This window comes from Balaenoptera borealis (assembly GCF_965194805.1).
Source record: "Balaenoptera borealis genome assembly, chromosome: 12".
NCBI lineage: Eukaryota > Metazoa > Chordata > Mammalia > Artiodactyla > Balaenopteridae > Balaenoptera > Balaenoptera borealis.
The window spans coordinates 57,184,605-57,210,759 of record NC_138869.1 but is presented as its reverse complement, the minus strand read 5'-3'; the positions used below and the strand labels follow the sequence as shown (position 1 = coordinate 57,210,759).

At 44.7% G+C, this 26,155-nt stretch overlaps 1 protein-coding gene and 2 long non-coding RNA genes across 6 annotated transcripts in view; 1 reads left to right on the top strand and 2 right to left on the bottom strand.

Moving 5' to 3' along the window:
* Window positions 1–26,155, bottom strand: part of LOC309608562 — a 733,071-nt gene that overhangs the window by 596,272 nt on the left and 110,644 nt on the right. The window lies entirely within an intron of this gene.
* The window catches only part of OSBPL10 (oxysterol binding protein like 10), a 389,819-nt gene that overhangs the window by 292,149 nt on the left and 71,515 nt on the right, over window positions 1–26,155 (bottom strand). The window contains exon 1 of one of the 4 annotated variants that reach the window (XM_082348480.1): window positions 17,248–17,502. The exons of 1 other annotated variant lie outside the window; for it this stretch is intronic. In XM_082348480.1, coding sequence (XP_082204606.1) covers window positions 17,248–17,375 — 128 coding nt within the window. In that variant the 5' untranslated portion in view covers window positions 17,376–17,502. Of the gene's footprint in view, window positions 1–15,242; window positions 15,543–17,247; window positions 17,503–26,155 lie in introns of those variants that run through there. 2 more of the 4 variants (XM_082348479.1, XM_082348481.1) reach the window with 2 other exon arrangements.
* LOC309608546 lies at window positions 16,073–26,053 on the top strand. Its single transcript, XR_014232953.1, has 2 exons — window positions 16,073–16,473; window positions 20,623–26,053. It is a non-coding gene; the product is annotated as an uncharacterized lncRNA (long non-coding RNA).

Genomic DNA, 26,155 nt, shown 5'->3' with positions numbered 1-26,155 from the left:
AAAGAATGAAGCTAGGCCCATATCTTACACTATATGCAAAAATTAACTCAAAATTAGATTAAATATCTAAACATAAGACCTAAAACTATAAAACTCCAGAAGACAACATAGGAGCAAAGCTTCATGACATTGGACTTGGCAATGATTTCTTAAACATGACACCAAAAGCATAGGCAACAAAAGCAAAAACAGACAAATGGGACAACATCCAATTGTAAAGCTTTTGTGCATCAAAGGACACAATCAACAGAGTGGAAAGGCAGCCAAAGGAATGGGAGAAAATATCTGAACCACTTCCTGTCCAAAGTCTTCATCTACAGTCCTACAGTCAAGGCCACCACACATGCCCAGAGCTGCTCCCAGAAGCTGGCCCATCGTCACACAAAACTCCCAAGACACATTCCCTTTGTCCTCTTTTTTTTTTTTTTTAATAAATTTATTTATTTTACTTATTTATTTTTGGCTGTGTTGGGTCTTCGTTGCTGCGCACGGGCTTTCTCTGGTTGCGGCGAGCGGGGGCTACTCTTCTTTGCGGTGCACAGGCTTCTCATTGTGGTGGCTTCTCTCATTGTGGAGCATGGGCTCTAGGCGCGCGGGCTTCAGTAGTTGTGGCACGTGGGCTCTGTAGTTGTGGCTCACGGGCTCTAGAGCACAGGCTCAGTAGTCGTGGCACACGGGCTTAGTTGCTCCACGGCATATGGGATCTTCCCGGACCAGGGATCGAACCCGTGTCCCCTGCATTGGCAGGCGGATTCTCAACCACTGTGCCACCAGGGAAGCCCCCCCTTTGCCCTCTTTATTCAACAAATGTTTCACAGGTAATTTTAAAACAAGCATCACCATAATTCTAGATAACAGAATTTATAAGTTGTAGGTTTAAAAGTGATTATAAATGATAATTCATTCTAATTTTCCTATGTTGCAGTCAGAGGGAACAAGCAATATGCTTCTCACTTCATCTCATTTACAGATGAAAAAAAAAAAAAAACAAAACCGTTTGACATCCACATAAAATGAAACAGCTAGACTAGACAGGGAAGGGATAAAAACACAAATCTCCAAGCCTTTGGTTGAAGAGTCTTTCAATAAGCTGCAAATATGGTGGCATTACCTAGTTTAAAATGGACAGTTGCTCCCAGGCACTAACAATTCCCACCATCTTCACTATAGCTAAAGTGCGGAATTGTCTAAGAATCATTTTATCACACCTGGGGCATATTCCAAACCAGAGTGGGTGAAGTACGCAGGATGGCTGCCTCAGTGGCCACTTGAGAAGATTAGAGGTTAAGGCAAACTGGGTAACTTTTATTAGATACAGACTACATTGGGCCCGGAAGTATACACTGCATACCCCACAGCCTTTTTAAAAAATAAGCCAAACAAATTTTGGCTAACTTTTTAGCAAAGTTCCAAATTTACAGAGAAGTCACAAAGATACAAAGAACTATTTATTACTAAAGAACTATTAACATTTCACCACAGTTGCTTTATCGTTTTCTCCCGTTCTCTCTATATATACACACACATTTTTCCTGAACCACATGAGAGTAAGTTGCCAAAATCATGCCCCTTTACCCCCATATACTTCACTGTACAAATATTAAAATCAAATAATTAACATGGATACAGTACTGTTATAGACCGCATACTGTCATAATGTCATTTACAGAAAAAAATCAGATCACAAGTGATATTTAGTTGTTACAAAATGTACATTTTGAAGTGTTAAAAGGGAATTTACAGTTTCAAACTAAGAAAGCAAAAATAAAGACGGAAACAAAACAAAAAACACTAAAAATACCAACGACTGCTACAATGCTGGAAAGGAAAAGGAAGCAAGCCTTTAGATAAACAGAAATTCAGACAATTCCATGACACAGATAACTGCGATTTAGTCTCTTCCAAGTTAGGTTACGCTTTGCTTTTGTTCAAAAAATGACTTCGCCCAGACTTAAACTTGATTTCACAAGTTTAGTCCTGTTTCTTTGATACAAAGATTTTCTGAAGTATCTTTATGTCAATCCTATCTTGTTATTCAATGTGAGGGAAAAAATATAGAGTTTTGGCTTTTAATACTCTTTTCCTGAATTTCAGCTGACCCCAAAGGAATCCCGAAAACTGACATCTAACAAAAAAAATTTCAGTTACAGGAAACTCCAGATTAACTAAGTGACAACAATAGTGTTACAATGCACTTCCGGCCAAGGTATCAAATGGAGACCTCACAAAAAGAAAAAGGTATACATTAGCCAGGCGAATAAAAATGACCACAAAGATTGTTGCTAGTACAGAAAGTGACCAAATATGAAATGCCACATATATAATAAGTATGCAACAATGCTCTCTCAACAGCACTAGCGGCACAAATTGCCTTTTGTCCTGTTCCACTTTTTGGGACCAACACATGAAATGAGTCAGCTCGAACAGGCACACAGAAAAGCTCTGTGCTGAGCCATTAGCCAAAGGGGTCGGGAGGCCCATTTTTAAGGTATTAGTAATAGGGTGGAACTCAGCTACACGAGAATCCCAAAAGCAAAATGCATTCAAAACATGTGACCCCATTTTAGCCAAAGTCCGCACTCTGAGCTTCATGACCTGGGAGTTCTCCATGTCAATCAAGATTCATCTGTCAGCGCTTCCAAAGAGTCACAGGGCCCCCTCAGCCAGCCCCTGGAGCCCGAGTGAAGACAGGACAGTACAGTAAGAAAAGATATGACTAAGAACTACAGGAGGCAAGAGGCAAGGCTGTGAAAGCTCTAAACATACAGCCCAAAAACAGTGCCTGTTTCTGACCAGGGAAAACCCACCAAACATCAACTACTCACAGAAGGAAATTCTGCCCAGGGGAAGGCTACAAAATCACTAATTACAACACAGGGGCCCTTCTTGGGAAAGGCCAGGGCTGAAGAGATAGTGAATGAGGGATAAAACAGAGCAATGATTACCTTGCAGTGGAATGAACTGCTGGTTTACCCTGAGGCAAAGCCCTCAGTGATCTCATCTATAAAATGAGGGGGTGGAAGATCTCCAAGTTCCTTCCAGGGTAATGGAAAGAAAACATGCTCCAGAGTCAGACAGATCCTGGCTCCACACCTGACTAACTGGGCAACTTAGGTCACTCTATGCCTCAGTTTCTTCATCTGTAAAACAGAGATTCCACCTGCATCAGTTAGGGTTAGATTTGGCTGCGAATAGTGACTTAAAAAAAAAGCTTATTCCCCCAATCATAGAAAAGTCCAGAAGATGGCAGCCCAGGATTTGTGGCTCTGATCAGCAAAGTCATCAGAGGCATCTTCTGCCTTGATAGCCTTCATCCCAGTCACCTGAAGACTCAAGATGACTGCTGGGGGACTTCCCTGGTGGTCCAGTGGGTAAGACTCTGCACTCCCAATGCCAGGGGCCCGGGTTCAATCCCTGGTCAGGGAACTAGATCCCACATACATGCCGCGACTAAGGAGCCCTCCTGCCACAACAAAGGACCACACATGCCGCAACTAAAGGAGTCGGCGAACCGCAACTAAGGAGCGTGCCTGCTGCAACTAAGACCCAGGGCAACCAAATAAATAAAATAAATAAAATGAATATTTTTAAAAATGGAGGACTTGCCATGACTCCAGGAATCTATTTAAAAAAAAAGACGACTGCTGGAATTCCAGCCATCACATCTATATTCCAGTTTTGGCCACACGTCTATATTCCAATAAGGAAAAAAGGGGAAAGGTACAAAGAAGGTTCCAGGAAACTACTATGTGACCACTCTGCTTGTAACCAGAATACAATCGCATGGCCATCCCTAGCTGCGAGGGGGGAATGAGGGGTGCAAATATAGTTTTATCTAGGACAAAGCACACATCCAGATTAAACCTGGGGTTCTATGACTATAGAAGAAGGGGAGACGGGATAAATCTGCAACACCTCTCATTCCATGTTAAGGATTAAATTGTAAATGTAAAGTGTCCGATGCTCCCTGGGCCCACAAATGTATCCCTTCCCCTCTGGCAGTGCTGACATTTTATGACCTGTGGTCTCGGCGGCTTGAGGTGTCCTTCGGGAAACAGGCTTTTCCAGCCTGGTCTATCTTTTACTGGCTAGTCTCTGGCCACAGCCCATGATTCCAGCCATACCAAACTATCTCCCTCCTTCCATGCTTCCCAACCTTTGTACTCACAGAGCTTCTACCAGGGAAGCTCTCCCCAAGCCCTGGGCTGCATGATGAACCCCCTAGACATCCTAGGTCTCCCCTCACCTGCCACTTCCCCTCTATCCCCACCAGGTAGGGCTCTCCCCAGGTGCTTCCTCTCGGGTAGCATCAGCCCCCCACACCCCACCCCACCCTGTATCATAAGTACTTTCTATGGGCCACGCCCTGTTCTAAGCCCTTTACACGCAGCTTTGAAGCTGATCCCAACAACCCTATGACACAGACACTATAACACCCCCATTTTACAGATAAAGAAACCGAGGCACAGAGAGGTAAACTAGATGGTCCACAGCCACACAGGTTGTAAACAGCAGAGCCAGGATGCAAGCACAGGCTGTTGGACTGCAGAATCCATACCCTTTGCCACCACATGAGGCTGCCTTGACCCCCTGATTGAGGGGTCTGCATGTCATTTCAAACCAGGGATGGTCAAACCACAGCCCACAGGCTAAATCCAGCCCGCCACCTGTTTCTGTAGATAAAGTTTTACTGGAACACAGACACACCCAGTTGTTTACAATGGAGAGTTGGGGAGTTGCCATGGAGACCGCAGAGCCCACAGAGCCAGATATTAACTGTCTGACCCTTTATAGGAAAAGTCGGCCACCCCTGTTTCAGGCTGTCAGCTCCATAAGGCAGGGCCTGCACTGTGTTCTTCTGACCCCCCAGCTCTCAGGGCATTTGTTTATTTGTTTTTAATTGAAGTATAGTTGATTTACAATGTTGTATTAGTTTCTGGTGTACAGCAAAGTGATTCAGTTATACATATATTCATTTTCATATCCTTTTTTATTATGGTTTATTACAGAATATTGAATATAGTTCCCTGTGTTATACAGCAGGACCTCACTGTTTATCTATTTTATATATAATATTCAATAGTCTGTATCTGTTTATCTCAAACTCCTAATTTATCCCTCCCCCATCCCCTTTTCTCTTTGGTAACCATAAGTTTATTTTCTATGTCTGTGAGTATATTCAATTTTGTAAATAAGCCCATTTGTATCAATTTTTAGATTCCACATGTAAGTGATACCATATATTTGTCTTTCTCTGTCTGACTTGCTTCACTTAGTAGGATCATCTCTATGTCGATCCATGTTGCGGCAAATGGCATTATTTCGTTCTTTTTTATGGCTGAGTAATATTCCATTGTGTGTGTGTGTGTATGTACCACATCTTTTTTATCCATTCATCTGTCAATGGACACTTAGGTTGCTTCCATGTCTAGTGCTGTAATGAACACTGGGGTGTATGCACCTTTTTGAACTAGAGTTTTCTCCAGAAATACTGCACGGCATTTGGTATACACAAAAAAGGTGCTCAACAAGTACGTGGGGTGTGAACATCCATCAGGCCTAATTACACATAGAGAGGAGCGCGTCTGGGGGCTGATGCTGCCAACTCACGGAGGGCTTGGAAAGTCTCCCGACTGAACAACCAAGGGGCCCAGAAAAACGGCCGTGGCGGCGTTCCCTGCACTGTTCACAACCCATCACAGTTCTGACGGAGTGACCATTGCAGGGACGTACCTGTTGCCTAATCCACTTAACTCCCCCCGAACAAGGGGCTCACGGAGAGCCCCAGCCCCACGCACACTCGGGAGAACCTGAATCCCACGGCTTCCTCGGTGGTTCCCAATACCTGCTCGTGGCTCACCGGCCACGTGACCGGCACTGCAGATAAACACAACACATCCTGGAAAAGAGTTACTAAACACCGAGGTCGGTCGCCTTTCAACTTGTTACATTTTCATCAAAATACTTCTAGAAAGGGACCAAACCACACAGAAACAGAAATAGTCCTTTAAAGACTACCGCACAACGTGAAAAGGTTATTCATGGCTCAAATGCCTTCTCCGACCTTCAGAGAACAGGCTTGTGTACCACTTTTCCTGATTGTATCGTTATTATTATTATTATTTTTTTTATGGCTGCGTTGGGTCTGTTGCCGCGCGAGGGCTTTCTCTAGTTGGCGAGTGGGGGCTACTCTTCGTTACAGTGCGCAGGATTCTCATTGTGGTGGCTTCTCTTGTCGCGGAGCAGGGGCTCTAGGCGTGTGTGGGCTTCAGTAGTTGTGGCACGTGGGCTAAGTAGTTGTGGCTTGCAGGCTCTAGAGCACAGGCTCAGTGGTTGTGGCACACAGGCTTAGTTGCTCCGCGGCATGTGGGATCTTCCCAGAGCAGGGCTCGAACCCATGTCTCCTGCACTGGCAGGTGGATTCTTAACCACTGCGCCACCAGGGAAGCCCTGTATCGTTATTCTTGATAACATTACACAAGGCACAAATAAAGCACTTTCTCTCTGGGCTGTGACCATATCCAATCGAGTCTGGGTTATCAAAACCAAATTCTGGATGGTTTTCTTTCTAATTCTGTCTTGGCCATGCCCGAAATCCCATCAGGAGCTGCCCAGAGGAAATGTGCAAAACGCCTCCCATATTTCCGGCACAATCATCTCAATTCTGCTTTTAGCACACAAAGGCCCTCATCTCTCCTTTCCTCCCAGGGTTCTCCAACAGCTGTCCGCTGGAGCACACCCTGCCGGGCCAGAGGCTGGGCAGCCAATAGAGACCAGCACCCGCTACACAAATCAAACCATTTGTCACCTGGGGCCCTGAGCAGGGAGAGGAAGGGCTGAGAAATAGCTGCATACTGGCTACGGCTGGGTCAACAATGACCACCAACTCACCCCCAGGTTCCACGAAGTCACCCACTGGTCTGTTTAAAATACCAGACTCCCAGCAAACAAACTACTGCGTGCTAGGCACTGTGCCAGGCCCAATGCATGCAGGAGCTCACAGCAACGCTACGAGGCAGGTCTCACGCACAGACGAGAAAACGAGGGTCCAAAGAGGTAAGTGACTTGTAAAGGTTGTGCAGCAAAAACGAGGCAAAGCTGGACCAGCAAGGGGCTCTAAGCACATCACCAGCCTGTGCTCCTGCAGGCTGTCCCCTCAGAAGCAAGGCGATTCCAGGAGAAGGAGGCAGTCCCAGCTTCCAAAAGCTCCCCAGGTGGCAACACAGAAGGTGGCCGGGATGGGGAGCAACGCATTCATTTATACACTGATGGTGAGCAGTGGGAAATGGTCCAGCCACTCTAACAGTTTCTACATGCACCTCTCCTAGGACCCTACAATTCCAACCCCAGTGTTGACCCAAGAGAAATAAAGCTTGTGTCCACACACAGACTTGTACACAAACAGCAGCTTTATCTGTCATAGCCAAAAACTGGAAACCACCCAAACGTCCATCTACAGGTATATCAATAAACAAACTGTGGTGTATCCACAAATGCACTATGACTCAACAACAGAAAGAAACCCAGTATAAACTACTGAGAGGGGCGGCAATGTGGACGCATCTCAGAACATCTTTCTGAACTAAACAAACCAGACTCCGAAAAGGATATACTGTATGGTTCTATCTACATGAAACCCAAAGACACAAAACAAATTCATGGTGATAAAAATCAGAAACAGATTGCAGGGAAAGGGGAATGGACTGGAAAGAAGCACAAGGAAACTTCCCGGGGGGCAGAAATGTTCTGTACCTTTTGGAGCAGTGGTTACATGGTATAAACAAGTATCAAAATTCAAACAGAGCACCTAAGACCTGTGCATTGTATTGTATGTTAATTATAACTTTAAAAAGAAGTCCTTGGACTAATGAGTCATTCTGACAATAAAATGGAAAACAGATTATCACATGATTCCTTCCAAAACTAACTTCTCAGTAGAACTTAAAGAAACCCCAAAGAAACCCTGATTTGCCCATTAAAGTAAATTAGGTTTACTCACAGGCATTAGAAACAATTTCCCTCACAATATTACCTACCTAATATTTGCCCAAGGGGGTCTGTCTAGCAAACAAAGATGAATGAGCCCACCAATGCTTCCTAACAAGCCCATTATAGTCATGACAGCAACCTGCGCCCTTCCATGGGAGAGATGGCTGTCACCATGGCAACTGGTGGAAGGCAGGAAAGGTGGATGGGGAAGGGAGCTGGAGAGCTAAAGAACCACCTTAGAATTATGACTGTCGGGATGCAATACCCCCCACCACCAAGATGTCCACATCCTAATCCCTGGAACCTGTGACTGTTACCTTACACAGCAAAGTTTTTGGCATATGGCAGATTGATAAAATTCAGGATCTTGAAATGGAGGGATTATCTAGGTGGGCCCTAAATGCATTCATAGGAGTCCTTCTAACAGGGGAGCAGAGGGAGATTTGACACACACAGAGGAGAAGGCAACATGAAGACAGGCATAAACTGGAGTGATGCAGTTACAAGCCAAGGAATGCTGGCAGCCACCAGAAGCTGGAAGAAGCAAGAAGCAATTTTCCCTTAGAGTATCCGGTGGGAGCACGGTCCTGCCAACACCTTGATTTTGACCCAGTGAACCTGATTTCAGACTTCTGCCCTCCAGAACTATGAGAAAATAACTTCCTGTTGTTTAAAGTTACCAAGTTTGTGGTCATTTTTCATAACAGCCATAAGAAAACTAATACAGACTGGAAGCCTTAAAGCTGTATTGCTTCTGCCAGCAGTCTACATTCCCCCAGTATCAACTCAAACTCCTAAGAAATTAATTTATTAATTTCAAATTAATAAAAGGGTTTTTTTCTCTTGAAAGAAAACATCAGAGAACATCTCATTACCATGGGGTAGGCAAAGATTTCCTAAACAGGGCTCAAAAAGAACCAAACATAAAGGGAAAACATTGAAAATGTGACATTAAAATTAAGATTTTATGTTTACCAAGACACTAGTAAGAGATGAACTGGCAAACCATAGAGTGAAAGAAGATAGCTGCCTTCTCTAATATGCACTGCCTGTGTGCATGTGTACACAGACCCATCAATGAACTTGTATCCAGAAAAGAACTTTTACAAGTCAATACGAAAAAGGCAGATACCCCAATATATAAATAGACAAAGGACTTAAATAACACCTTACAAAACATGACATCCAAATGGCCAATAGATACATGAAAAGACGCTAAACTTCATTAGTCTTCAGGGAAGGCAAATCAAAACCACACAATGAAATACCACCACATACCCACCAGATTGGCTACGGTGAAAACAACAGACGATGTCAAGTGTGCAAGAGTCTGTGGAACAGCTGGAACTCACACATTTCTGGTGGAGTATTAACAGACACAACCACTCTGCAAAACTCTCTGGCAATATCTCATAAGGGGGACATTTGCAATATCTCCACTCCTAGGTATCCACCCACAGAAAGGCATACATATTATTTCCCAAAACTATTCGTATGGGCCAAAAACTGGGAAGAACTCAAATGTCTATCTGCATCTGCAATAGATATAAACATATTTAGTATATTCACACAATGGAACACCAAACAGTAGTGGAAATAAATAGACCACAACATGGGTGGGGCTCTCAAACATAATGTTAAGAGAAAAAAGCCAGATACAGAAGATCACATCCTGTATGATATGAAATTCAAAAAAAGGCCTAACTAATCTACGGTACTAGAAAACAGAATAGTGGAGCCCTCCGGGGGGGCTGAGGGGATGACTGCAAGGGATGGGGTTGGGGGGCTGCTCTTTCTTGACCTGGGTGTGCTCTGTGTATGAAAATTCATTGAATTATGTACGCTTATGAGTTGTGTACTTTTCTGAATGTATGTTAGACTTCAAATTTATCCTCAAAAACTCAGTTATTCAGAGATTATGTGAAAAGGTGTGGGCAGCTTTCCTTTTTCTCAATAACGTTTTCGAACCGCAAAATGGATGTAAGTTAACCTTAGGGGGAAAAAATAATGGAAAAAAGAGAAGAGAAGAAAATAAAAATCACCCACAATCCCACCAACCAAGGAAAACTATGGTAACCATTTGGTGTAAATCTCCCCAAATACATGTACGTTTTAAAAGCGGGGGAGAGTTCCCCTGGTGGCGCAGTGGTTAAGAATCCGCCTGCCAATGCAAGGGACACGGGTTTGAGCCCTGGACCAGGAAGATCCCACATGCCGCGGGGCAACTAAGCCCGTGCACCACAACTACTGAGCCTGCGCTCTAGAGAGCGCACAACTGCTGAGCCCACGTGCCACAACTACTGAAGCCGGCACGCCTAGAGCCCGTGCTCTGCAGCAAGAGAAGCCATGACAATGAGAAGCCTGCGCACCGCAACAAAGAGTAGCCCCCGCTCACTGCAACTAGAGAAAGCCTGCGCACAGCAAGGAAGACCCAACACAGCACAGCCAAAAATAAAAAAACAAATAAATAAATAAATTTTTTAAAAAATAAATAAAAGGTGGGGGAGGGGACTTACCTGGTGGCGCAGTGGTTAAGACTCCGCACTCCCAATGCAGGGGGCCCGAGTTCGATCCCTGATCAGGGAACTAGATCCCAAATGCATGCCGCAACTAAGAGTTTGCATGCCACAACCAAGGAGCCCACGTGCTGCAACTAAGGAGCCCGCCTGCCACAGCTAAGGAGCCCGCCTGCCACAACTAAGGAGCCCACCTGCCGCAACTAAGACCCAGTGCAACCAAATAAATCAAGAAATTTAAAAATAATAATAATAAAATTAACAGGTGGGGGAGAGGGGATCCTGCAGGGAATGATTAACACACAGCAGGTTATAACATATACAATATATTACATATATTGTGCATATTACATATATTATATGTAATATGCAGTTTTGTAAACTAAGCAACTGCCCCTTTATTATTATTGTCAATGAAACGATCTAGTGTCCCTAAACTATTTGAGTGCAGCCTCAGAACAATCTGACAACCCGGACAGCAAGATGTGCAAATCCTTCCCAAGTACACAGAGGCAAGAACGTTAAACCAGAGCAGTGATTTTCAAACCTAGTATCACCACCAATTACCTCTAAAACTACTGGAATATTCAAAAACCATTCATTTTAATGCAGTATGATTTTTAAAGTTAATATATGCCCCTACTGGTTTTGCTAAGTGGTCCAGGTGGCCCCAAAATCCTGGGAAGTCACGGCTGGAGGCTAAACACTACCTTCTCAAAGTATGTTAATGCAGATCAAGACAAAAGCAAGCCCTGGAAATCTAGTCCCTAAAGGTCCACCCTTGGTGGGCTGTGGTGGGTCTGAAGTCAGGGTGGGCATGTCTGCTGACCCAGAAGACAAAGACTGATGGTTGCGGACAGCAGGGCAAATGATAAACGTACTAACTCAAGGACAAGGCTATGAGCAGGTAGAGAACTAAGAATTATAACAGTAGCAAACACTGGCCAAAACAGAACTAAGTCCTGGTTTGATTTCTTCTCTGTCATGCATTCCTTTGCTTACTCATTCAATAATACTTGCTGAACCTTTATTATATGCCACACCCTGTTCTAGGCACTGGCAATACAGCAGTGAACAAGACAGGTGAAATTATTCTCTGTCCTCAGGGAGCTAACACCTAGTGCAGAAAGACAAAAGAGTAAAATACAGAGCATGTCAGCTGGCGGTTAAGTGTTAAGGAGGAAAAGCAAGGAAGGGAGATGGGGATTAGAGGCTGGAAGAGGGAGTAAGTCACTTCCCCCCGAGATGTAACTGTCTGGTTCCAAGTTTTAAATGATCTCTCTCCCCTCAAAGAACTCTAGGATAATTATGTTAATGGAGTCCCAGAGTCATCCCAGCATTCAAAAATTAGACCAAGAATTTTATGGACCAGAAAGGGTCCATTTACCAAGGGGCAAATTGAAGATCCAATAATAGCTCCCACTTCCCAGGATCCTCAACTATTCTCAGCCCCTTATACACCGGTGTCTTCATTTAATCCCCACACTGAACTAATGAGAAGCATAGGGGTAACACCATCTTCGACATTTAACAGATGGGAAAACGGAAGCCCAGTGCAATAAGGGAACTGGCCCAAGGTAACAGGTGTGCTAAATGCTGACGTCAGGACACACTGCTCTAACTTTCCAAATAAATGTCCATTGGTGGCCTGAGGTTTTCTTTTGCCAACACTCATCTTCCTTATCCTATTCAAGATTTGCCTTTCAGTGTTTTACTGAGTTCCCACAACCCCACCAATCACCTGAAAAAGAATTAGAAGTTGGTTCAATATTTTTTTTTTTGGCCGTGCAGCTTGTGGGATCCTAGTTCCCCAAACTGGGACTGAACCCGGGCCCCCTGCAGTGGAATCACAGAGTCCTAACCACTGGACCACCAGGGAATTCCCTAAATATATTTTTAATATTTGTAGCACCTACCTCTTCCGGAAATTGTATTCATTTGTTTAGAGGCATTTACTCTTTAATGCCATCTTACAAATCTCTACCATGCTGTAATGTCTGAAATATTTTCTTTAAAGAACTATAATAACGGATTATAGAAACTCCTTAATGGGTATTCCCTCCCCTGCCCTCCCCACTTCCCCCGGCTCTGATTACTTCACACTTTCTCAGCCAATGAGAGAGCCAAGTGTCCTGGACATGCTCCCCTGAGCGTGTCCCACCTGTGTAGTTTTCCCTCCTGTCACCTCTGTTTATGTCATTTATTTTGTGTTCTGGCCACACCACCTTCCTCAGGGCATGGGGATGAGGATGAGAGTACTACAAATAAGTTAAGGCAGAATATGATACTGAATGGTAAAATATAAGCATTACAGAAACTTGAGGACGTGCAAGCAGACACCAGAGTAAAAGTGGTGACTAGGGGGTGACGGTGCAAAGCCCTAGGAGCCGGTGGAGGATGTCATCAGCAGCGTGGCAGCCTGGGAACACTCACCAAGGACTTCGAGGCTGGAGATTTCTCATTAACTGCAGGCAATTTGAAAAGAACTGCAAAGGGACACACCATGAGGCCCCCCAATGCAGGGAGATTGACCCAGCCCACCTACTTGCACCAAGGCAATTCCCTGGACTGGGGAAGGGTGGGCTCCTTCCACTTCTGAATCCTGAGACCCCTCCACTACTTGATGAGAAGATGCCCAAGTGTTTTAAACACTGGAGTAGCTCCAGAGTAGCTGGAATGGTGCCTCTGAATAATTAAATGGACAAATGAATATATTTTCCAAGTTTCTGTCTTTGTCCTCCTCCATCTTCCTTTTCACTGATCTAGATCTTCCTTTATAAGACCCCTTGAGAAGAAAGTATGCAGTCACAGCCATCAAAGATTTTCTCCGGATCACTAAATGGAGCCTTGGCCACAGCTGGGGGAACACAGATGTGGGAAACAAAACCTGACACTGAAACATTAACCATTAGAAAGAGACAATGCTTTTGGAGTCAGTGGTAGACTTCAAAACCAGTGCATCTACTGTGATGAGAACAAACATTGGCAGGCAGCTATAAACCACAGTAAACAAACTCAATAAAGATGAGACCTTAGCAGCACACACAGTACATTTCACCTGTGTAGCCTGCAATCAGGTACGTGTTGCTGTTGTTGTTATTATTACTATTACCATTATTATAAATTTTGCGTCTTCTCAATCTGGCCTTCAACCTTAATACTCCAGTAGATTTAGATACACAAAAGCATGAGTTACTCCAATTCCCCCTAAATCCACTCCAAAGAACAAATCCTTTAATATACGTGGCAGGTAAAATGCCATCCCCAAGTGAAATAACAGTAATCCAGGGTAAAAGCTCTGTTGGCCTCATAAGCTACTTGGGAAAAAAAGCATTAAAGGTGACTGTCCAACACACAAACCAAATGCTATCACCAGCAAGGCATGGTGAGGTGCCATTAACAACGCAATTACCAGGAACTGAAATCAGATTCAGTCCTCTCATCTTCCTCCTCTCGGCACTCGACCCATCCTTTCAGCTCTCCAAGAATTGAAGGGGAAAAGGGAAAGGCAAGAGCAGACACTGGGGCTATTTTAAGAAATAAAAGGATTCAAAAGTTAAGGTGCAACTTCCGCTAACACAGTAGCAGATCTCCAAGGAAAGCCCGGTGAAAGTTCTCTGTCTATAATATCAACTCAGGTTCCATACGAAGGAAGTCATCTTCCTCTTAAGTTGAGTTTCATGTAAATAACTGCCTGCTGTTTCAGCTGTAAACAATCTGAAACTTACAAAGGGAGAGAGGACCACGCACTCTACTAACCAGCAGAGAGAAGCAAGAGTTCCCAGGGTGTGATTCAAATCTCACAAGCATCCTTAAGAACCCCAAGTCCTAATATCCAAGGGCTATTAAGGACCAGACACAAGATCTCATCAACAACCTCTCCAAAAAGCCCCATTCTCCTTGCATGGATATTTGTATTTTCCTTTGACTTGCTTTTGAAAAACAAAGTTAAAAAATGTCAGCAGCAGTACCCCATCTGCTCCTTTCAAGTGTTCCTCACTATTCTCACTACTCAGTCCACACAGCACCGCGACCCCTTCCCTTGACACCCATCCTTCCACGTGTCCATAACTAGGCTTCCCAACTGTGAGGGTAGAGTGAGCAGGGAATTTCAAAAAACACCTAAAGGGGAAAAATAATGATAATAATTTAAATAGCGACCTGCCATTTCGAAAGGGGAGAGGGTGTCAAAGGAAAACAAAAAACAAAAAAAACCCTAAACTTCCGTCGCAGAGATTGGAGGTTCCCGGCCACCAACTGGGCAGGGGGCTAGCATGCGCGCCGGAAGCCGCCGAGGATAAGTGGCTGGTTTCTGGCGGTGGTGGTGGTGGTGGTGTCTTTAAACGACAAAGTTTTAAATGAACTATGATATGAGGAGAATTGCTGTGATGGGACCAGATGTACTAGCTCTTTCATCCAGGCGTCAAGCACGCCCCCTCTGCCTCCCGTCCTCAGCCATTCTCCAGGAGTACGGGAAACCACTAGCAGGCAGGGCCCGGGGACCAGCGCGCTCGCCCGCCCGCCGCTCCAGTCCCAGCAGGAGCCAGGGCTCTCCCTCCCTCCCCGCCACTGCGATGCGGTCCCGGGGTGGGGTGGCGGCGCGCCGAGGGGAGCGAGGACGCGGGAAGGGCCCGGGTGCCGAGGCGGCCCCGGCTCGCCGGCGGCCCGATCGCGCGCGCACACACTCACACTCACAACAAGCGGCGCGCGGGGAGGGGCGGGCGGCCGGCGCGTTACCTGTTCTGCCAGCCCTGGAGAAGATTGGTGTATTTGCTGAGCACGCCCTCGAGCGCCGGCTCCCTCCGCCGGCCGCTTCCCCCGCACGGGCTAGCGGCCACCGAGCCCGGGCTACTGCGGCTGCCCCCGCCGCCGAGCGCGGCGGCCGCCGACCGACCGGAGACCCCCCGGCCCGCTAGGGAGCAGGAGGGCGAGGAGCCGGCCGAGGTGGCGCGGCTGCTGCTGCGGCTGCTGCTGTTGCTGCCCCCGCCGCCGTCTGCGCCCTGGGCCGCCCTCTCCATGGTTCGCGCGCGCCTGGGACGCGGGTGCCCGCAGCGGTGGCGACCCCGGCGCTGGAGCTCCTGGCGCGGCGGCGGCTACAGCTCCGGGCACCCGGGCCGCGCGTGGCTGCTCCAAATCCCCGGGAAACGCCTGACTCATACAGGAGGAAGAGGAGGAGGAGGCAAAGGAGAGCTGGGAAGGAAGCCAACGGGGCTGGATGCAGCTGCGGCCGCCCCTCCTCCCGCCGCGGCCCGGGCCCCGGCCCCTCCCTCCGCACTAGTTTTCCCGGCAAGTTCGGAGCGGGTGGCCGGTTCGGCAAGCCCTCCTCCGGTTCCTCCTCCTCTGCTTTCCAGTCCCCGCGGCCGCCCAAGCCCGGGGCTCGGGGCGCTCCCGGCGCCGATGCGCAGGGTGGGCACGCCCGGAATCCACACCCTGCCGCCCCCTCTCGGATGGGAAGGTGCGAAAGGGAATCTCCCCGCGTCACTCCCCGCCCCCCACCCACCTCGGGACCTGGAGGGAGGGGCGGTCCCACCCACCGGGTCCACCCGGATATGGACCCGCCTGGCCTAACGCCGGCTCACGCGCACACTCTTCTCAGTCTTCCGCACTGAGCCTGGCCCGGACACACGTATACGGTCACCTGGACATCGACCTCACTGGCCGAGCCAAGAAGCAGGGCAGGGAGGTTCTCCGGGCTCTCCTGTGCGTCTGGGAGGGGAGGACAGGGCAGGTAAGCTCTCCCGGGGCATTTTCACCCAGCGGAGTTATGGCACAGTGGACACCAGGGCCGGGACCGGAGGCAAGAGAACTCGGGCTCCTGCGAGTGCCTCCTTAAATTGAGCGTCCTAGGCGCCGCACTGCCCTCACCCTAATCCCCACCCTGATGGACACATGTAAACCTGGCAAATCCAGCCCTACCTGGTGTTATCAGACATCACGAAGCACCTGGGAACCGGAGGCTCCGAAATGGGTAAGACTGCACTGAAGGCAGGAGAAATCAGAGATACTTACAAACAGAGCGAAGTATTCTGTCTATTGGCTGTAACTTCTGCCCCCCCCACCTCCACCCCACCCCACCCCCGCCCCAAGGTACACGGAGCTGCAGCTGGGTTTCTAAATCTAAAGTTGTGTTTTTGCTCTTCCACAAAAGTAGATGGGTTACACTCTCTCCACTGCACTCATCATTTTTGTGCATATAAATATCCAATGCAATCTGGAAGTTTCCAAAATTACCTAGAAAATAGCTTTGAGGATCTCACACTCTCCCCAACACACACACACAAGAAAACAAAAACAAATATTGATAGGTGATCCCCATCTACAAACCCATAAAGCAGATAAATAATTCAACAGTTAAAAAATTACTAAATGAAATAGAGTCGGCTTTCATGGGGACAGTTCCCCCAGCCTGACCCCTTTCTAGCTCCATATCCTTCCAGGAAGCTTTCAAAGGTGGGTTAGCTCTAGCAATTTTCATGGAGAAGCTTCTGGAGCTGATGAGAGTTGGTTGTACCCTGAATAAATTACAATCCCAAGTACCCACACAGTGTAAAAAGAGAAAAATTCTCAAGAGACTGCATGGTAGAAAGGACCAACTTTGAAGCCAGACGGAGCTGAGTTCTAATCTATGACCTTGATCACGTTACCTCTTTTAGCCTTAGTTTTCTCACCTGCAAAATAGGACTGATGATACTACTGGCTGGGATGAACTACGTGAGAATGTTTATTTGTTCAAAATACTTACCGCCTCTTGCCCTGGGAGGACTGTTCTCCCTCCACATGACCCTCAGGCTTGGCCATGGAATTCTTTTGGCCAGTAGACTGTGAACAGATATAATAGATGCTATGCCCAAACATAAGTCTAAGAGTCATCACACGGTTCCACCATCTTTCTCTTCCTCCTGCCAGGTGAGCAGCATGTCTCAGATCAGGGCTGTCCTTCAGCTTGGGTCATGGAGTGAGAAGACGTGTGACAGAGCTGAAGCCAGTTAGCCTTGGCCATGCCACATGCACAAAATCTTTGCCGCTGAGATTTTAGGAACCATTTTGCCCCACAGCATAACTTTCCCTGAGCCAGCTGGTCAGTGTGTGAGTGTTCTTGAAGCCCTTCATTGGCATGAGGACTGGGAGGTGGGCATATACTGAAAAATAACCGTCAGTCATTATATGCCCACACAGCACCCCTCGTGGGGGCCTGCCACCTGAGGGTCCGGCTAAAAGTGGGGAGGTGCCATCATCCTGTTTCATATTATCGAACCTCTACCACCATTACTCCATCCTACCCAGCCCACCTGTGACTGGATGAGCCAGCCCAGGAAATTCTCACTTTGGACTAAAAAATTGAGACCCTTGAGATAGTCCAGTTGAAGGGGGGAGGGGCTACACTGAAAGGACTAGTCAAGGTCAGAGTTCTAGTCTGTTAAGCCTGCTGTAACAAAATACCACAGACTGGGAGCCTATAAACAACAAAAATGTATTTCTCACAAATCTGGAGGCTGGAAGTCCAAGATCATGGTGCCGGCATGTTCAGGTTCTGGTGAGAACCCTCTTCCAAGCCTCAGACTTCTCACTGTGTCCTCATGTGGCAGAAGAGTCTTGGGAGCTCTGTGGGGTCTCTTTTATAAGAGCACTAACCCCACCCTCATGAACTAAGCACCTCTCAAAGGCCCCACCTCCTAATACCATCACATTGCGAATTAGGATTTCAACATAGGAATTGGGTGGATATTGATAAGGGATTCAAAACTCTCTGCCAAAAAGAAGAAAAAAAATTTTTTTTCCAATGCATTTTGGCCTTGTATTACTTCATATAATGCTTTAATTACTCTTGCAGACAGTGTAGGAATTTTATAGGGAAAGTGAGTAATTTGATCAAGTCACAAAAAAAAAAACAAATGAGATACCATAACTCTAATTTTCCTGCATCCCAGTCATGGTAGTAATTTACGTCAAATACATTTTATGTAGAACATGATTGAGGGAGTTTCTCAGAAACTGTGGTTGACAAATATTCAGACCATAGAAGCCAGGGCTGAGCAAGAGCAAGCCAGCTGTGTGGGATCAGAAATGGCCAGAGAGGTAAGTCAGTAGCAAGAGATGCATGGAGCAGATGTGCTGCAAGAAGAGGCAAGACCATGACAGAGAGAGGAGCACACATGTCCCCACTCTTCCCCGCCTCTTCACCAGGCTTGTGCTTCTTACCCATGGAATTGGGTTTTTTGTTGTTGTTGTTGTTTGTTTTTTTAATTGAAGTATAGTCAATTTACAATGTTGTGTTAGTTTCAGGCGTACAGCAAAGTAATTCAGTTATACATATATATATATATATATATATATTCCTTTTCCATTATGGTTTATTACAGGATATTGAATATAGTTCCCTGTGCTATACAATAAGACCTTGTTGCTTATCTATTTTATATATAGTAGTTTGTATCTGCTAATCCCAAACTCCTAATTTATCCCTCCCCCACCCCCTTTCCCCTTTGGAAGCCATAAGTTTTTTATGTCTGTGAGTCTGTTTCTGTTTCATAAATAGGTTCATTTGTATCATATTTTAGATTCCAAATATAAGTGATATCATATGATGTTTGTCTTTCTCTGACTTACCTCACTTAGTAATAATAATCTCTAGGTCCATCAATGTTGCTGCAAATGGCATTATTTCATTCTTTTTATGGCTGAGTAATATTCCATGGTATATCTGTACCACATCTTCTTCATCCATTCATCTGTTAATGGACATTTAGGTTGCTTCCATGTTTTGGCTATTGTAAATAGTGCTGCTGTGAACACTGGGGTGCATGTATCTTTTCGAATTAGAGTTTTCTCCAGAAATATGCCTAGGAGTGGGATTGCTGGATCACTGGAGTTTTAAATTTAAAGTCACTTTTTCTAGAAAGCTTTCCTTGACCCACTGTAGAATAGCAAGTGAAGAAAAGATACCTGCAGAATTCTCTTCATGTTGGAAAAACAATTTGAGAACAAAAGACATAATAAATTGGTGAAAATATTTGCAAAACGTACATGCCCAAAACAAGGACTTATTTCCTTAACTCACCCAGATTGCATAAATCATTAAGAAAAATACAAGTGTAAATAGAATGACTGGAAATCTAACAGCCATCTTGGACCATGTGAAGACTTTGTGAATGGAAGCCATACATAGTTGGAACAAAAGGACAAACACACCACACCTCTTCAAATAATGGGCAGAAACAGTCGCCCCAAGTAGGGAGCTGACTACCCCAGTTTCTCCACATGGACCCAGAGAGCTGGTCTGGAGTTTCCAGTAATTGTTTCCGGAACCCCCTCTTCTAGCTGGGACTGTCATTCTTGCCAATGGCACATAAAGTCTTAAGAGGATGTTCACGGACCAGCAAGAGTAAGTAGTACTAGAAATTAACACGACATTGTAAATCAACTATACTTCAATAAAATAAATTTTTTTATCTTTGTGTTCTGAATTCACAGCATTTTAATTTTTTTTTATTTTTATTTTTGGCTGCATTGGGTCTTTGCTGCACACAGGCTTTCTCTAGTTGCGGCGAGTGGGGGCTACTCTGTTGCGGTGTGCAGGCTTCTCATTGCAGTGGCTTCCCTTGTTGCAGAGCACAGGCTCTAGGCACATGGGCTTCAGTAGTTGTGGTGTGAGGGCTCAGTAGCTGTGGCTCGCGGGCTCTAGAGCGCAGGCTCTGTAGTTGTGGTGCACGGGCTTAGTTGCTCTGCGGCATGTGGGGTCTTCCCGGACCAGGGCTCGAACCCGTGTCCCCTGCATTGGCACGTGGATTCTTAACCACTGCGCCACCAGGGAAGTCCCAAAATAAATTTTAGAAAAAGTAATTAGTCACTGACATGGTTGGCCAGATGCCATACATGAAGCCACAAGTGGAGAGAAGTTTGTTACAGGCACATCACCCTCTGTTTCAACTTGGTCACATTTGTGTTAGAAACAACTGATCTAATGTGTTCTCCATCCCAAATAATAACAATCATAGCTAATATTTATTGAGCACTTACTATGTGCCAGGCACTGTGCCAAGTGTTTTATACATAGTGACTCATTTAATCTTTACAACAACCACATGAGCTGTGTACTGTTCCTATTCCTATTTTACAGGTGGAGAAAAACTAAAACAAAGAAATGTTCAGCAAAAATGGGGCAAGATGTAAAAAATTTTATTCTTGTTCTACAAGGAGAAATAGAAATTTATTTTAGGGCTTCCCTGGTGGTGCAGTGGTTAAGAATCCTCCTGCCAATGCAGGGGACACGGGTTCGAGCCCTGGTCCGGGAATATCCCACATGCCACGGAGCAACTAAGCCCGTGCACCGCAACTACTGAGCCTGCGCTCTAGAGCCCGGGAGCCACAACTACTGAGCCCGTGTGCCACAACTACTGAAGCCTGCGTGCCTAGAGCCCGTGCTCCACAACAAAGCAAAGCCACCACAGTGAGAAGCCCGCGCACCGCAACGAAAAGGAGCCCCCGCTCGCTGCAACTAGAGAAAGCCCACGTGCAGCAACGAAGACCCAACGCAGCCAAAAATAAATAAATAAATTTACTAAAAAAAATATTTTATTTTATATTTCAAAAAATTAAAAAAAAGAAATGTTAAGCAACATCCTCCCAAACCCTGCTGGAGCTAGAATTTAAACTCAGGCAGTTTGGCTAATGAGCTTGAGTTCTTTACCACTAAACTATTCCACTTGCTTCATAATGGATTCAGTCTTCTTTCTTCTACTTAATGAAACCACTAAAAGTACAGCTCAGTGCCTGGAATTCCATTTCTTGTTACACTTTTGTTCATGTAGGAATTGATTCTCCCATCACCATTGGGAGAGAGGCAGGGCAGGAGCTTGGGCCCCTAGCATCCAGCCACAGGGCCTGCACGCCATAATCCTCAATAAATGTTTATTGTTTGATGAATGAAGTGCAGTTTTACTGGGGAAGAAACAGAAACTCAGAAAGGAGAAGCTAATACTAAACCTGAACTCAGGTCTTCTGACGCCAAGTCCAATGTTCTTACAAATTCACTGCCTGGACTTCAGCTGCAGTATGTACTTGCAACTTTACCAGCCGCTGGGAAGATGGAAACACCACAATGGGAGTAGGGACAGTCTATCACCCTGTGAACCAGGAGCGCTCCATCAGGACCGCCCTGAGGGTTATATCCAGGAAAATCAAATTACTACAATGGTCATATGCACCTTCACAATACAGCCATATATACATTATATTGACATTTTTCCAAAATGGAAATTATGTCATTGTTTTGATGATTAATTTATTTAAATGGATGCTCATTTGTAAAGATTCATATACACAAAGATACAATGTACAATAGAAAGTGAAATATATTTGTAACACCTCCCCAGAGGAAACCACTGTTAATAAGTTATGTGTATGTTCTTCCAGACATTTTTCTATGCAGAAATATAGTTACAGATTATCTTATCCAAAAACAGGTTCATACTGGGACTTCCCTGGCGGTCCAGTGGTTAGGACTCTGTGCTTCCACTGCAGGGGGCCTGGGTTCAATCCCTGGTCGGGGAGCTAGGATCCCACAAGCTGCGTGATAAGGCCAAAAAAAAAAAAAAAAAAAAAAAGTTCATACTGTAAAATATATTTCTAACGTGCTTTGTTGACTGAAGTATATGGTATAGAGAGGTTCCTTTAGAGCTATATCATCTATATATATCACCTGTATATTAGCTGTATATCAGCTATATATCTGAAACTTGTAAAAGTTTCAGAGTATTGTTCTATATATGTGCACCCCTATTTAATCATCCCATTAGTGAGGCACACTATAGTGTTTCAAACTTTTGCTGTTATAAAAAAATGTTCTTTAAATAACCTTGTACATTAGTTAAATTATTTCCTTAGAATAAGATACTGGAATTACAGTGACTGGGTCAAACTGCTTATTATAAACATGGCTCATGTATTACAAAATTCTCCAAGAAAGTGTGAATCAGTTTTCACTGTGCTGATCCTGTCTGGGTCTCCTCGCGTGTTTGAGCGATGGCTGAATGGTCTAGGTTGGCCTTGGCTGGGACAGCTGGGCTCTTCGTCCTCACCAGGATCTCTCATCCTCCTGCAGCCTCACCTCAGCTTGTTCTCAGGGCACTGAGAGGGTTCCAGAAAGAGGAAGCATGCAAAGCCTCTTGAAGCCTGGTCTAGGGACTGGCGCAGGGTCATTTCTGCCACATTTCAACAAAGGTGCTGACTTTCCAAGATACCCAGGGAGGGGTCAACACGGCAGTGTTCTGGTTCCCATGGTAACTTAAAGGAAAACTTCCACAATATCCAGAGCCCCTGAGGTCCTGCACATGAACAAGGAAGATATTTTCAAATTCCTTGCAGCAGGAACACACGGAAGCTGTTCCTCCACAGACTCTTAGGCAGAAAGTGGAAAAAAGGTGGTTGGAAAATAAACAGTTTCTTTAAAAACAACAATAACAAAAAAACCCCACAAAAAAACAGTGCTGGAACAATTGGACATTTCTATGCAAAAAATTTAAAAATCCATACTTCACACTTTATTCAAAAATGACCTCAAAAGGAATCAAAAACTAAAAGGTGAAACACAAAAATATTAACTTTTAAAAGAAAGCATAGGAGAAATCTTTATGAACTGGGGTTAGGAAAACAGAGCAAAGGTGCGTTACCTCTTGTAAAGAGGGAAGGTTGACTGGGAGGCAAAACCAAGGGTTTGGAGAGGGAGTCAAGGACCACGGGAGAATTATTCCCGGGTCTTGAGATGCAATCAAGGGACTTGAAAGAGGATTACAACTTGTTGACTGGATTTTAGAATCACCGTGGACCACTGATTCCTTCCTGCTTCCCGTTTCCCCCTTTTTGAACAGGAATATCAGAGCAGCTATCCTGTGTCTGTGTCTGTTGACCACTGCCTGTTGAGGGGGGAGGGGGCAGACAGCCTTTCTTCAGTTTCACAGGTCGTGGGAATGAACTCAAGGAGCTGATCTTCAATAGCTACCCCTGGGCATCCTCTCCTCTCCTGGACTCAGCTTAGAGGACGTGATTCTGACTTCAAGCTGGTGCAGTGATGGGAGGAGACTCTTAGGGGCCCTTGAGTGGACAAGTGTGTTTTGCATGTGGGAGGGATATAAATAATTTGTGGCCAGACTATAGTGGTTTCAAAGATATGTCTACAAATTCTGTGATACTTTCTCAAGAGGTGGAGCTTAATTCCTCTCCCCTTGAGTGTGGAATAGACTTGGTGACCCACTTCTAGTGAAGAGAACATTGGCAGAAGTAATGAGACATCATGTCCAAGGTTATGTTATAAAAAGACAATGGTTCCTGTCTTAGGTGAATGTTCTCTCTGTTTCTCTCTCTCATCATTCACACTAGGGAAGCCAGCTCCCATGTCATAAGGACACCCAGGCAGCCTACAGAGAGGAATTAAAGCATGCCAGCCACTATGTGAGTCATCTTGGAAGCAGGTTTTCAGAGGCCAGCTGACCGCCACATGAGTGACCTTGGAAGCAGGTCCACCCCAGTCAAGCCTCAGGATGAGTGCAGCCCTGACAGACAGCTTGGCTGCAACCTCATGAGAGACCCTGAGGCAGAACCGCCCAGCTAAGCTGCTTCCAGATTCCTAACCTTCAGAAACTGTGAGACAGTAAGTGTTTCTGTTTTAAGCCACTAAACTTGGGATAATTTTTTACTCAGCAGAAATTAACTAATACAGATGGCTACCTTGAAAGTTGTCATTTTGTAATTTTGATCTCTTTGTTTCCTTCTCACTACCCTTGACCAAATTTTCATATCCTGAAGATATGAAGCAGGGAAAATAAAATAACTCAGGGCAGGTTAAAATAAAAATGATAGATCGATGTGGTATTGGCAAAAGCATAGACACATAGAAAAATGGAACAATATAAAATCTAGAAATAGTTCTACAGAATAGCCAATTGACTTTTGATAGAAGTGCAAACACAATTCAATGGAGCTTTCTGTATTAGTTTCCTGTTTCTGCTGTAAACTAGTACCACAAACTTGGTGGCTTAAAACAATACAAATTTATTATAATTTATTATCTTACAGTTCTGGCAGTCAGAAATTCAAAAATGGGTCTTACAGGCTATATAATCAAAGTATTAGCAGGCAGTACAGTATTTTTTCTGAAGGCGCTACGGGAGAGTCAGTTCCCTGCCTTCTCCAGCTTCTAGGGGCACCTGCATTCCTTGGCTCATGGCCCCTCCAGCAATGGCATCACCCCAACCTCTGCTTCTGTCATTTAATTTCCTTCCGATTCTGACCCTCCTGTGTCCCTCTTACAAGAATTCTTGTGATTACATTGAGCCTACATCTTTTCAACAAACGATGCTGGAACAACTGGACATTCATATGCAAAAAAAAAAAAAAAAAAACGAACCTTACCTACACCTTATACAAAAATTAACTCAAAATGAATCATAAACCAAAATGTGGAAGGTAAAACTCTTAAACTTTAGGAAGAAAACATAGGAGAAAGCTTTATGAACTTGGAATAGGGAAATAGTTCTCAGATACTACAACAAAAGCATAATCTATTGTTAAAAATTGAAAATTTGACATTATCAAAATTAAAAAATTTTTGCTCTGCAAAGACACTGACAAGAGAATGAAAAGACAAGCCACAGGCTGGGGAAAATGTTTGCAAGTCACGTACCTGACAAAGGACTTGTCCCCAGAATATGTAAAGAACTCTCAAAATGTAGAACTAAGAAAATAAACAGCCTTATTTTTTTTAATGGTGAAAGATTTAAATAATCATCAAATGTGATATACAGATGACAAATAAGTACATGAAGAGATGCTCAACATCTTTAGTCATTGGGGAAATGCAAATTAAAACTACAATGATATACTACATACCTATTGGTATGGCTAAACACACACACACACACACACACACACACACACACACAAAACTAATGATACCACGTGCTAGTGAAGACTTAAGAGTAACTGGAACGCTTATACATTGCTGGTGAGAATGCAAACTAGGACAGCCACTTTGGAAAACTTTTTGGCAGTTTCTTCTAAAGTTAAACATACACTTACCAAGTGAATAAGACAGAGAAAGACAAAGACTGTATGATTTCACTCATATGTGTAGTAATAGAAATTTTCACATATGGAGATATAAGGAAGTCATTCTGGCTTATACATGAATGCACTTGAATTTCATGCTAAAACAGCCTGTTTGTGGCTTATCAAACATACATTGTACATCTCCTTTAATTATTAAGGAAAAGGGCACATTGACCAGAAGTCAAGAATGTCCATGTTAAAAATAAAGATTAAATGCCTCCCTTCGTGGGACACCAATGTGTCTGGCAATAAGACTCCTTTCTCAGGTGCCAAGGCCACGCTGACTTGCTGTGTACGTGCTGATCTATTTTTTGAAACCTTGAAGGAATGTTTCCCTGACTTGTTTGATGTTCTTTGTTCTGACAAGACATAAAACTGTGCAGGGTCTGTCTTCAGGGCTATAGTCCTCAGTTTGGCTCAAATAAAACTCTTTTCTATTCCTTGTATAGATTGTTTATTGGTTATTTTCATCAACATGTGGAATATAAAAAACTAACAAGCAAACAACAAGGTCCTACTGTATAGCACAGAGAACTATATACAATATC